This window comes from Phaethon aethereus (assembly GCF_964289735.1).
Source record: "Phaethon aethereus genome assembly, chromosome: 8".
Lineage (NCBI taxonomy): Eukaryota > Metazoa > Chordata > Aves > Phaethontiformes > Phaethontidae > Phaethon > Phaethon aethereus.
Window position 1 is genome coordinate 10,444,391 of NC_138584.1, and position 14,075 is coordinate 10,458,465.

At 40.8% G+C, this 14,075-nt stretch overlaps 1 protein-coding gene across 1 annotated transcript in view; it reads right to left on the minus strand.

Annotated features, from left to right (window-relative positions):
* Positions 1 to 11,615: 11,615 nt before the first annotated feature.
* Positions 11,616 to 14,075, minus strand: part of DENND1B (DENN domain containing 1B) — a gene marked incomplete at both ends in the record, with an annotated part of 155,120 nt that continues 152,660 nt past the window's right edge. Inside the window, 2 exons of the mRNA XM_082002748.1 lie at positions 11,616 to 12,164; positions 13,324 to 13,540. Coding sequence (XP_081858874.1) covers positions 11,616 to 12,164; positions 13,324 to 13,540 — 766 coding nt within the window. The remainder of the gene's footprint in view (positions 12,165 to 13,323; positions 13,541 to 14,075) is intronic.

A 14,075-nucleotide genomic window follows, 5' to 3' on the forward strand; every position in this document is an offset into this window, starting at 1 on the left:
CAGTGTCACACTGCTACCGTGACCCCCAGTTCGAATATGCCAAGGGGAAATGTAGAAAAGGACTGAATCAGATAAGTTAAATACAAATATTTTAAAATGACATTTTAATTTTTACCTCACCATTTTAACATTTTCAAAATCGTTAAATAAGCATGTCGTCTATTCTCAGAGCAGGCCAAATGTCAGCTGTTTGTATGTATTATTCAGCTGAACACTTTAAGTACATAATCCTTATCATTGCTAAACAGGTGGTATTATATTAACAGGTTATTTCCTTAAAAGGAACAGTGAATAAAAATCTGCTGATAACTATACAATGGTGTATTACTGGATGTGGAGCCAGTGCTAGTGTGGAACTGAACACAGGCCTGCAGGGAGGACAGGGGCAGCAGGTAGCCACAACTTTCTGCTGCATCTATGACTTCTAAAGTGCATTTCAAGGCACTGGGACCCAGAGTCTCAGAAGTCATCTACCACAATTTAAATTAAGTCACAATGCTAAACCACTCTCTAAAAAACTGGGCTCCAGGAGTTTCAAGATCAGCACATCAAGGTTAAAACCTGAAAGTCAAACGTGGTTTTTAATATTTGGCCTTTGAACAGTCCAGGCTGAGAAAAGCACCCTCTGCCCATCTTGAACACACAGAAATGTTCCTCTTCATCATTTAGGAGGCGTCTGAAGGTAAATCAAATGGAGTGACTTTACACCAGGATAACAATACTCACCTTGGAAAGTATATTAGTTGAGCTATTCATAGAACTATACATACCTGAAAAACAAACTTCTGTAGGCAAAGGAGTCTTGTGTATGCTCTACATGGCAGAGTACATCTTTACTCTGTCTCACCCATGATACTGAGTATTTTGCAGGACTTAACAAAAAACAGATAACAGATCTAAAAGGAAAAGGTTTCCAACTAAGTTTGATAGATTCTTTGTAGCCCATGTTGTACCTTTCTTTTTCAGTGTTGTTGTGTGGTGGGTTTTGTTCCCCATGTTTCAGTTACAATTATTTGAGGGAAGAAGTAGACCTGAAGAAAGGAAATTAGTGGAGGAGTACACCATCAGGAACCCGGCCCTTCAACTTTCATGAGGAATGTGAAATAGGCGGCCATGGAAAGGAAATGATATATGGCCCAGAGCGTATTCCAAATGTGCTTCCCAAGCTTTGCTTTTAGAACTAGTACTTGTTTATGTTTCATACAGAATTTGTAATGGGATTGACAGCCTCTGGGGGTTTGAAGCTTAGGAAGCTGCTAGCATTTTTTCTGACTGATGAAAATCTGCAGACTGACTCTGCTTTATCTGAATACCAGCAAACCCACAACATCACTTCAGGCAATCCTTAGGTTTTTGGGTTTTTTGCTGCTGTTGTTATCGCTTGTCACATCAAATAAAAATCTAAATCCATGAATTTGATAAAGCTACTTTTACTTTTGTGAACATGAGGTTAACACGCAGTGAGTTCTGGAAAAAATATGAAACGCTCGGTCCATTATTCAGGTATGGCTGCAGCGGCACTGTGTAAAAGTATCTTGCAAAAGCATAACCCTCAGCTACTTTTAAAGCACAACCAACCAAGAAGCTACTAATGAATAGGAGCATTTATGATTTGGCCTCCTAAACAAGTCCCCCAAAAGACACTGCTTTGAGTTTCATTTTTCCCCCAAATGCCACAACTCTCAATAAATGTGCCAGCTTTCATACTCAGGGTTCTACCACGTGACAGGTACACCAAACTCCTCTGAAATAATTTTTTCCAGTCACTTGGTATAGTTGTTATCGAGAGGGACAGAGTCCTCTTGTACTATCGGTGTAAAATTTGCCAACTTAACTTAAACTAACTCGTCTTACTACCAACTCTTTTTCAATCCTTTTCCATGCTTTGATTTGAAAGAACTTACTGAACTGAAACATCTGTAGAAAGCAAGTTGCGGCTGCACTCTCGGTGCCCTGAGATAACAAACTAAGGAAAGCAGGCAAACTTACCCTGAAAGACTCGATCTTCGTACTTTCGCACTCCTTCTGCAAAAATTAAAGGCTTCTACATTTTTATAATGTCCTCCATCGGCTCATAATCTGGACCTGTGACAGGAAGTTCATTGTCACAGCTACTGTTTTAACAGCTGAATAAATGTGGGCACATCTACTGGCAAAATGAGGAAATGACTGCAATACGTGCTATGCTTAATCTGGCAGTGAAGATCCCTGTGCTACCAGCCTTCACAGCTTGCATCACTGCTGGCTGGAGGGAGCTAGTACAGGTCTGACAGCAAGTGTTAAAATCACACCCTTATTGTTTAGCATGAACATAATTTGTAATTTTTTCATCAGTTGTGGATTGAGTGTATTGATATTGAAACCACAGTCTCTCTGTTTGCATAAGATATCAAGATGCTTTGAATTTAGAACAGTGAAGCACAAATCAGACTGTACTGCATAGCCACTTCACGTAAAATCCCAACTGAATTACAGCCATACACTTGCATAAAACGACTCAGCAAAGCAGCTACATTAAAAAGCTAAGCCATGGCTAGGAGCAGATTCATGGTGTGTTACTGTGTTATGTTGCATTGGGTTTGCGTGGCAAGGGTTTGGTAGCGGTGGGGGCTGCAGGGGTGGCTTCTGTGAGACGCTCCTAGAAGCTTCCCCCATGTCTGACAGAGCCCACGCCAGCCGGCTCCAAGATGGACGCCAGCCGGCTCCAAGATGGACGTCAGCCGGCTCCCAGACGGACCCGCCACTGGCCAAGGCCAAGCCCATCAGTGACAGTGGCAGTGCCTGTGGGGGAACAGAGTTAGGAAGGGGAAAAAAACTGCACAACAACCTGCAGCCGGAGAGAGGAGTGAGAACAGGTGAGAGCAACAGCTCTGCAGCCCCCAGCTCGGGGCAGGAGGGCTCCAGGCACCGGGGCAGAGGTTCCCCGGCAGCCCCTGGGGAAGCCCACGGGGAGGCTGGCTGTGCCCCTGCGGCCATGGAGCTCCACGGGGGAGCAGATCTCCACTCGCACCCGGGGAGGGCCCCACGCCGGAGCAGGGGGATGCCCGAAGGAGGCCGTGACCCCGTGGGCAGCCCGCGCTGGGGCCGGCTCCTGGCAGGACCTGTGGCCCTGTGAGGAGAGGAGCCCCGGCTGGAGCAGGTTTGCTGGCAGGGCCTGGGACCCGGCGGGGGGACCCGGGCTGGAGCAGCCTGTTCCTGAAGGACGGCACCTGTGGGGGACCCAGGCTGGAGCAGCTCGTGAAGAACTGCAGCCCCTGGGAAGGACTCACGTTGAAGAAGTTTGCGGAGGTCTGTCTCCCGTGGGAGGGACCCCACGCCGGAGCAGGGCAGAGCGTGAGGAGTCCTCCCTTGAGGAGGAAGGAGCGGCAGAGACAATGTGAGATGAACTGACCACAACCCCCATTCCCCGTCCCCCTGCGCCGCTCGGGGGGAGGAGGGAGAGAAATGGGGAGTGAAGTTGAGCCTGGGAAGGAGGGAGGGGTGGAGGGAAGGTGTTTTTAAGATTCGGGGTTTATTTTTCTCATTATCCTGCTCTGATTTGATTTGCAATAAATTAATTTCCCCAAGTTGAGCCTGTTTTGCCCATGACAGTAATTGGCGAGTGATCTCCCTGCCCTTATCTTGACCCACGAGACTTCCGTTGCATTTTCTCTCCCCTGCCCAGCTGAGGAGGGGAGTGATAGAGCGGCTTTGGTGGGCACCCGGTGTCCAGCCAGGGTCAACCCACCACATAGGCGTTACTCAGCCTGCCTGAGTTGTATCAGTTGTATCTCCATCTTCATTCCTGATGACCACCGAAGCCAAGAGGTGCTTTCTGCACCAGCCTCTCCCCACCAGCAGGGAGGAGGGAATGAAGGCCGCTCACCAGAGGAGCCAGCGACAGAGCGAGCCACGCAGCCCAGCGGTGCCAGCGGGCGCGGGAGGGGCTGGAGCCGGGGCGCGAGGAAGGGCAGGCGCGCGGCGGCCAGACCAGGCTTGCACGCTGGGGGTTGAAAAGGCTGAAAAGGTGAGGTCCCAGCGGCCCTCAGCAGCACACAGCCCGACCCTGCAGTCAGGCCCGATCACAGGTACTACAGGAGATCGGGCATCCCTCTTCCCTCACTAGCAGTAGCCTCAAGACTTCTCCTGATACTTACAATACTTGGCTGAACAGTACAAAAATACTTGGTGGTACCACAACTATTATTATTTTTTAATATCCAACGTTAAAGGTTCAAACCATAGCACCCATCAGTTATTACTACTGTACCTTCTGCATGCAGCTTCCCCTTAATATCTCAATTTCCCAATCTATAAAAGGGGATAATATACCTACTTTTTTGGTAAGAACCTGAAGACCTACAGACCAAAAAAAGCTGTTTAACAAATAGGCATGAGTAGCGAAGGTTTTTTAAAGCAGCAAAATACCACTGGAATTACAAAGGACATCAGCATTTAACTTTTGCACTGTATAAACAGTAATTAATAAGAAAACACATTCAGCTTTCTCTATATTTGAGAAACCGAAACAACCATTCAACGGAGAAAAGCTTCCAGTATAATACAGTATCATTGTATTATTTTAACCTTTATGCCTGGTAAGCATGAAAATGCTATTCAGATCAACCCATCAAACAAGACCCTGCATCACCCAAGGAATTTTAATATTGTTAAGTTTTATTTTATAGTACAGTGTTGGGCACTTTATGGTAATGTGGAGTTCACCAAAAACTTCTACTGATGCCACAAACTTGGAAGGAAAAAGGAAAAAAACAAAACACACCACACATCACAGCTCATTTACTACATCTACACAGTGCACTACTGACAGTAGTCTAAGGTCTGAATTACAGTTCTTGAGATGACTTTGAACAGTAGTCCAGAGGGTGCAAAAGCATGGAGTAAATTCTTAGATTTGGTTCTAGTTTTATTAAAGGTCAGTAATGAACTAAATTTTAAAACTGTTAGGACAATGCTGGTTGTTTTTTTAAAAATCTCTGAAATTATTAAAATGATCAATAAACCCTCAATAAGCTCTGTACTTCATGCCCTTCCTGTAAGTATTAACGGCTCACAACAAGGACATTATCAGGAACAGTTTTCAAAGGTCACTAAAAAAAACCATTCTGAAAAAAATTAGAAGCATTGGGATACATAATGTTGCTTTGTTCCAGGTTGAGGCATTTCTCATCATTGACACAGATCTAAAAACAAACGCAAATTGTCAGTTGGCTAAACATGTAAGCATTTTAAATTTCTCTTCTTCCTCAAAAATCATGAACTAACAGACGTGATGTGCTTGTGCATAAGCTGCACCAAGACTAGCTGTTCCACAGTGCTTTATTGCCTCATTCAAGTATATTAATTTAAAGAAGTTCCCAAGGGAAAACCAAAGGTTGAAACAAAATGTACATCAATATACAAAGAAATTAATTTACAAAAAATTAAAAGGATACTGGCAAAATTAGTAGATATTTTACGTAATGACTTATGATAATTAGGGATGTCACAAACTAAATTCTTAATACATATGGTCATCACCATGAACTCTCACCTCATTGGTAGTACTGAAAAGCAATGCTTAACTCCTCATCTTTTTATCAGTGACAAACAAATGATCAAATGATAAACTGAACATCACAAATTCTAATATTTAACCTTACTTCAATTTAAGCAGGTTATAGCTTTAAAAATTACCTAGGACTACTGGTATGCAAACATTGGCTTAAGATTTATTATTTCCATAGAATGTGACATCCATAATCATTCCCAGTCATTCAAAATACACATTTGCCTCATTAGAATATATTCATGTTTTTATCATATAATCATATTTCAAAGCTACATGTAATTTTACACATTTTTGAAAAATACCATTTCAAGGATCTGCTTGAAAAGCAGATGTGCACTACTAAATTACTTCGAAACAAGGAGAAATATTGCACAAAATTCACTGAAGATTTGAAAGTCATGACGTTTCCCCCCCCCCCAACCAAGTAGCTCCCTTATTTTTAACAGAAACAGAATGTCAATTCACACAGAATGCCATTGCACTTGAAATCAACTTATTTTTCAAATGCTAATACTGTTACTGGACTCTCAATACAAATGTCATTAGTATCGACCTAAGTAATATTACAAATTAGAGTACCCTTTACTACAGTAAACCTTGGAGTAACTTCCAACTGTGTTACCTGCTTCATACTCCAACCCAAGCAGAAAATGGCAACAGCCCTGCCAACTACACGGATAGCGGATGGTCCTCTAGACTAAGGTGGCGGTGGACTCATTAGGCAACTCTAGAGGAAGTTTAGCAGCTGCCAGGAAAGACCTAGCAAGCACTTTCAATTGGCCACTGACTAAAACTGTAGAACAGACATTACAAAGCAAAACAAGGAAGGTTTTGCACAAAAAACCATACCATTCCTTTTCCATTCCTTTATTTTCAACCACCCTGAAGATCATGAATTCTAGACCAGCTGTGATCCATGCTCTTGGGGTGAAGATGAGGACTCATTCTATTCAGCCCAGATTCTGTTAACAGGTAAACAACGCTTGGCAAAGACATAAACACCTAATAGCAGCAAAGAAGTTACTGAAGACAAGTCACATCACCACTCATACTGTTTTTGCTGGTGCATTTATTTCTACATTCATTCTCCAAAGATTTACCACAATACCATGGGAACACCCAGCCGTCACCATCCTGAGCTTTGCAATAAGGAAGCTGCTTGCCTCAGGTGTAATTTTCCTAGCCGCGTTTGTTTATCCTGAAATTTCAGGCTGTTGGGAACACGCTGGCTGGAGTCTCACAGTACCTGGACTAGAGGCTGGTGCAAAGAGAGAAGATGCTAACTCCCTTGGAAATAAAGACCACCCTTGACCTCTCCCTGCAGAGTCAGGGAGGTCGGCAGTTGAGGGGCTCCTTTCTGCAGGACAGGGTGCTACAGTCAGCACTACACAGGGGTGCATTTCCAAAAGGGCCTCATGCTGGCACTTCAATTATTGCATGAAATGTTTCTTCAGTTAATTACATGCATAGAGAAAGGATTTTAGATGCTCCTAGCAATTCCATTAGACAGCTGCACCAATAAAAGTTTGTTCTCTACGACTGAATATGATTGATTGTAGGTGGAGAAATACAAGCTGTTTTAAAAACCTGGCTTAACTGTTCTTTTGCCTAGACTTTACATCGTGTACAAGAACACAAGGTTGTAAACTAGCTCATTCTAAAACCCGAAAAGACATCTAGAACAGATTTTTGAGATCTAAAACACTCCTCTAATAAATTGGGGGGGATTTTCAGAAGCACCCAGCACGTGTCTAAAACTCTGGCTGCAGTCTGTGTTACAGTGCCTGAGACGGGACTTCAGCCAGTGCTGAGAGTTTCTGAGGACACCACCCAAACAGCAGCAGTATCGCTGAAATGCTAAATGACAGTGAAGGGTTCAGTCAACAAGTTCTATGACAACTTCTACAACTACATTTTTCCTTCAGAACAAGTCTATTTTTCGGAGCTACATGATGCCCAAATATGTGGGATGAAAGAGCAAACCACTGCCTACTCTACACAGACGGCCCTCTGCATGCATAGAGGGTGGGTAGGGATCACCTCTGCATCCACAGTACTGTCCTTCCCTGAGTATCTGCAGTTTTTCACATGTTGCATCTCTATGGATGGGAAGGCTTTGACTGGGACAACATATTATCCACTCTGCAAATCCCATAGGGGATTAATTCCATAGGCAATATTACTTTTGCCTGCATGGCTGGGTTGGAATCACCACAACTGAGCTAGAACATTAAACAATATCCTGAAATCTGGATTTCCTCAAAGTTGTTGTTATCCCTCCTGAGGACTCCCAGGCTCTCTTCACCAAGCCGCACTGGAACAACCCCGGAATCCCCTTCTACTGCCCTTTCTTTTTTCCTCCCAAACCAGATGAGCGATACAGCTCACTTCAGGCAGACATCTATGCAAAACAAACTCGAGGATATTAAATTCAAGTCCTAGTTTGACTTTCTACATCAGGAATTTGTTCCTATATGTAAGTAACAGATTACAAAGCTTAATCAAATAACCCAGTATCTCCCTTAAACAGGAGAAATGGGAAGATTATTGAGATCCTGAACAAAAGAGATACCTCTAAAGAAGACCACAGGAGCTCTGACTGAGCAGAATTCAGTTCTCACCAGTAGCTGGTGATGAATGTTGATGATTTTCAAAGACATTGAAAGGATTTCCACAAATAAAAAGCATACAAGTATAAAACTTTTAAAAGGACCGGACCTGGACCATCTATCTTAATAAAGAATCCGATGTAGTAATAAAAATACTGTATATGTAGCCAATAAACAGTTTTATATTATCACAAAGACAGAGAACAGTGTTGAACTGGAAATATCCATTTGGACTCTTACCTATTTGGTAACTGGTAATTCTGTTTAAATAAGGCACAAATATTAGCCTTTTTAAAAGATCACTGATAGTAAGTGGAAAAGATTCTGTAATATTACAGAGTTAAAAATGTACCTACACTTAAATTCAACATAGATATAAGACTGAGTTATTTTTGCACCCATACAAGGTTCAAAACCAAAAAAGACATACTATTTAATGACTGTAAACACTGTATGGGCTTTATAAATAGTAAGAAAACAATGTGACATAAGCACAGTAACTAACATTTTGACTGAAATAAAAATAATTCTAAGTTGAATTTTACTTTCCATCTTTTAGCTTATCTGTTTACTTCTTTTCAACCTGCATTTTCACTCAGCGAAACAGTGGATTATTACTACAAAGCCTCAATTTTGAAAGATTTCACTATCAAACTTTCAATTTTATGACCCTTATAATAACTATAAGACTATTGGCAGCCTCACATGGTTTCCCTTTTTCCACAAAGATGAGAACGGGACAATCTATGTGATAATAGTAGTTCGGTGCCTAACTCTCATGTAAAGCCAGTAAGATTGATTCTATCAGAGGCATTTTTGAAAACTATTTTCTGGCAGCATTCCTAGACTTATGTGTTTGATGGTTTTTGAAAATAATGATGGCCTTGATTCCCAAATTTTTTCCATTTTTCTCCTTAAGACATTAATAATGTTTATTAACTTTAATCAATGAAGAAAACAACACATCATCTTAGAAGGAACCATGGACAGAAACACCATGTCAGATGCAGAGGAAAAGAAAAGGTGAATCTTTTAATTCTCGGCCAAATGCAAAGGCATGAATGAAAATGAGTGAGAAGCACTACAAGAACAAAAACCTTTGTGTTGCCTGTCTTCTTTTAGACACACTTGGCAGTGCTACATTTGGGTAATGTTTAGTACCACCAAGGAAGAACGGCCTCTACAAAGTCATTAATACCACCGCTAAACAAGTATCCATAAGGTTGCTCTGCAGCTTTCTCATCTGAACAGCACCTGAGCCACCTGGTCTGACCACCTGGAAAGTTTAGAGTGAAGATTTTAAACAATCGTTAAGATATTTTTTATTTTTAATAGTGAAAAATATTTTGCCAAATAACATTTTTATGTTATTTAAAAAAATCCACAACACTCCATGTTGATATACAAGAGGAAACCAAAGGATAGATAAATACTTTGGAGTACATACCTCTGGACATAAAACCTCTAACTCTAGAATACTGAGACTCTCCAGTAATGCAGACTGCAGATGCCCTCAGGAATGTTCATGCTCTAATCAGACACAGATACTGCTGTAAGATTTGCACTTTTACAACCCTTTACCTTCATTGCACTGATTGAAAAAAAGTAATTCTGGAGGCTCATCCTCCAAGTACTGGCCTTGCCCTTCTCATTCTGGAACAAGCTGAAACTTTTGTGTTAACAAAGCCAACATCTCACTCTACTGCATGTCTTCATTAAAGCATCAAACATTGCTCCATAATGATATGGATCCATTCCCCTAGGTCAGCTGCCTTGTAATAAAGCAGCCAAAGGAACCCTTTCCATTTGTGTTAGCTAGAAGGAAAATTCATCCATAAATCTCAGTGTGGCAACTGATATTAAACTTTGCTACAAACTACTATTAATATATTAAAGTGCAATCTGATCCAAATACATGACCTCATGCTGCACACTCAGTCCTATACTGAGATGAAGACTAATCATTCATGCCAAAAGAGGGAAAGAAAGAAAAAAAGGTTTCTGACGTGAGTTTAGAAGAGCAGGAGAGCATTCTTCTCGGGCACAGTTCATTTTATACTCATGTTACTTCTGCCAACTGCACCACAAATATCCTACAAAGTTGACAATTCCAGTCTGCTGAAACTTACCTCAGAGCTGTCCTGAGCTATTGTGGAGGACAATGTATGTATGGTAAGGTGGAGAGATGGAAAAAGGAAAGGGGAGGAAAATTTAAAAATAAAAAAGGAAAGAGCTGCTCCATATAGCAGCAAGAATTTTCAGACTTTAAATATCCAAATATTCTTCAGGAATGCTGCCAGAAGGAGGACAAATGCTTGTTCTAAATACAATATACAAGTCCATTTATTCTTCTTCATTGAATTTAGAAAGAGATTTTTGGTTGTTCAACTTGGCTCAAATAAATTGGGTATATGCAGTCTCAAGATGAATCTGTAATTTTAGTTTTCTAGTATAACAAGTAATTTTCAGTCACGACTAATAATTTAAACTACATGTGACTCCTGAGTAACAGTAACTCAACCTACCTTCAAAAAAGTAGCTACTAAAAATGGAAAGAAAATAGTTCAGAAGAGGCACAAATTAGTTTTCAGACACTATTAAACTGTAGAAAATAAAAAATAATAGAAATCTATCAATTCCACTTACACTTTCCTTTCTGAAAATTTTTAGGTGAAATAGTCTACCTAGGGAAACCGGATAATATGTCTTTAAAGTGTCTTAGTTGTAAACAGAAGTTAATAAATGTCACATTATAATTCAGCACTTCATGTACTTTACAGAAGAGAGAAAAACATGAGTTATCTTCTCAAAGTCTGGAAGACAGGGCCACAGTTTTAGTTTGGAGTAAGTTCCGAGTTATATTCTCAAGAAATTCCTTAATCTAAAAAAAGTTTCCTCCCCCCACCTTTGCTGAAGCTAATTCTTGCCATGGAAAATCATTATTGCTGTTTTGTAGGTTTGCATTCATCTTCTAAGATAGTTAAACCTCTTCTCAAAAGATTAAGGCAATTACTATTCAGTAGAAATATTAACATTTGTACATTGCAGACAAATCAGATTGCTCGGTTCATTTCACGCTTAATGGCATTAATATAGTACCTTCAAAACCTGGTTACCTGTTGGGTGATACCTTTCCTGCTGCTTAGAAGAAGCAAATGCTAGGAAGCACCATACACGTGCTGTATTTTTAACACAGAGAATAACTAGTACCTGATTTAAGAGTGCATTCATATGTTTAGTTCCATTTTAAGGACCTAACTACAGCCAACAAATGAACTGGGTAAACACAGAAGCAGATGTCCCAATGGCAGAAAATGCATGAATTATTTTTATAATCGAAGCTCTCTTATTCCTTTTTCAGCTTTTGGTTATCACGTTATATGGAGTTATATGGAGTCCTGAGTAGTCTCCCTTTAACTTCTGACGGGAGTCAAGTTTCTGTTCTCATAGTTTTCTTACGTTTTGTTTCCACTGCTACTGCTGGATAAGCTATCCTTTGAAATATTTAAACCATAGTGAAAAGCAGAACTCAGTTTACATAATGACACCACTTCCTGAAGAAGCCCACCCTCTTCTGGAGTTTCACTTCCTTCCTTCCCGTCTTTCTCCCAAGGGACCAGAATGGATGGATGTTGAGCATGACTTGCTGGGAGCTGATCTGAGGTATTGCTTAGTGTTTCATTCCGCTTTGCATACTTATAGGAAGAATAGCCTGCTTTGAAACTTTCTAGAGAAGCAAACTGCGCGCTTGATCGAACTGGAGATGGGGATGTCATACTAGTGGTGTCCATCTTGTCAGTAATGGAGGTTTTGTCACTACTTTCTTCTTCCAGCCTTGAGAGAGATTCTCTATGGCCACCAGAAGAAACTTGCTTCCTTGGTGATGGAGGGAGCTGCTTCCCATGGAGGACAGTGTCATCCTGACCGAGGTTCCACTCTGCTTGATCATTAGCACTGCTGCAGAGCAGGGGAAGGTTGCTCTCACTAGGTGCATTCGATTTGTTCTGAAAGAAAGAACATGTGTTTATAGTTAATGTCACAAGAAACGTCTCTACACCGGCACTTCTGAAACAAAACTACTCTAATGGATTGTGTGTTCCTAAATCATCGATCCCCTTTGGGGTTCAATGCTACAAAACAACAATCCCAGAAACAATGTAAGATCAAGTGTTTTTACACTTTGTTGCCAGAACGCTCTGTGTCCTATCCTAAAACAGATTTCTGTTTCCCCTGTCCATTCAGTCTTTGCACAAGCAGTTTTGACAGTGAACAAAGACACACTTTGCTGGTTTTTACCCATAATATGAGAAGGAGCTGGACTAAAACTAAAACCAGATGGTATTTCCTCTTTGCTTCAGTAATTAATTATACCAACTTTCAATATTAAATTTTTTTGCCAAACAAACAAAAATGGGCATTTTATTAATGTGACCTCTGTGTGACACTTATAATATAAAATTTTACAACTTTTTAAACAGTTGAATCAGAATTTTCTGTTCCAGTAACAAATCTTCTATTATAGGATCCCTTTCAGCAAAAGTAACACTAACATTTTTTTGGCTAACATCAGAGCAGTGACTTTGCAAGGGTTTAAAAGTTGTAAACAAACCGCTTGCCTGCACTACGGGTCATGTGCAACTCTACCTAAAAAAGGATCAAGGAACTCTCTTAGAAAGCTCTGAAGTACTGTTCTAGCAGTCTTCCAGGTGCATTACCACATGGATCCCATGACTTAATCAAGATGGAAACATCACCATAACACTATGACTAGTTTAAGGATGCAGGGTGAAAATGGAAATAAATACCTTCTACACCGTATAAAAGGCGACTAAAACTAGCTCTGGGAATACCAGATTGAACAGCTAAATATAATATTGAACTATTTAATTAACTAAATGATGAAATTATTCTCAGCTTTATTTGTGGTTACTGTAATAAGGAAAAAATACTGTTCCAAGATGACTTGGTAAACTGGACAAAGGTGCAACCAAATCTCTTGGCTGGTGAAAAACCATCATGCAGTGGCCAGCATGGGTGCAGTTACGTAGCCCTAGGAAGACACACCAGCAATTACGAGGACTATGCACGTTGTTGATTCCACAAGTGTAGGATTTGACTATAAAGGGATTGGAGTTGTTTTTCAAATCAAAGGAGAAGACTAACCGCAGTCTTGTAATCAATGTCATCCATTGACCTAAAGAAATCCAGGCTCTTTGCTCCTGAGAGCTTTCCTTGATCTGAACTGTGTGTGCTCAGCGTGTCCAAAATCTCCCCAAGCAAGTCCATTTCTCCTTGATGCTGAGGAGTTATTCCAGTTTCACCAGAATCATCACTATCATAAAAGTAAGCAGAAGCTTCTTCACTGTCTTCTGATGATAACCTGAAAACAAAAACTTCTCCATCAGCTAGGAACATAAAAGCCATTTTATTAGAGCCACTTCTAAAAGTAGGAGAATGCATTCCAAGACTTTTGAAGGAGAATATAAACCCGGAATTTCTTTCTACTAAAGAATCTTCCTAAACATAGATGTAGGATATCTGTGGAGATGCAGTTACCGCTGTTTTTCCTGTCTCCTGGTTCTTCCCCAACCACTGTACCTGTTATTTCAAGTTACCCTTAACATGACTTCCCAAATCTTCCCTCCAAATTTTACAGTTATTCCAAAATTGGTTCCTCTTTTCCCTTGTCTACACCTTATATTTACATCAGTGTTGCTATACCTCTCTAGCTGACCTAGCCACATACTTTGTTCTAGTGGAAAGACTCTCATACTGCATCCCTCTTTCTGACATATAACCAGATTTACTGGAGTACTGCCTATCTGCAAGGACAACTGGTGCTTTCGCCTCTTATTTTCTCTTTCATTCACTGCAATATGCTTACCTCTGACCCCCATAATACTGCAGTCTTTCCC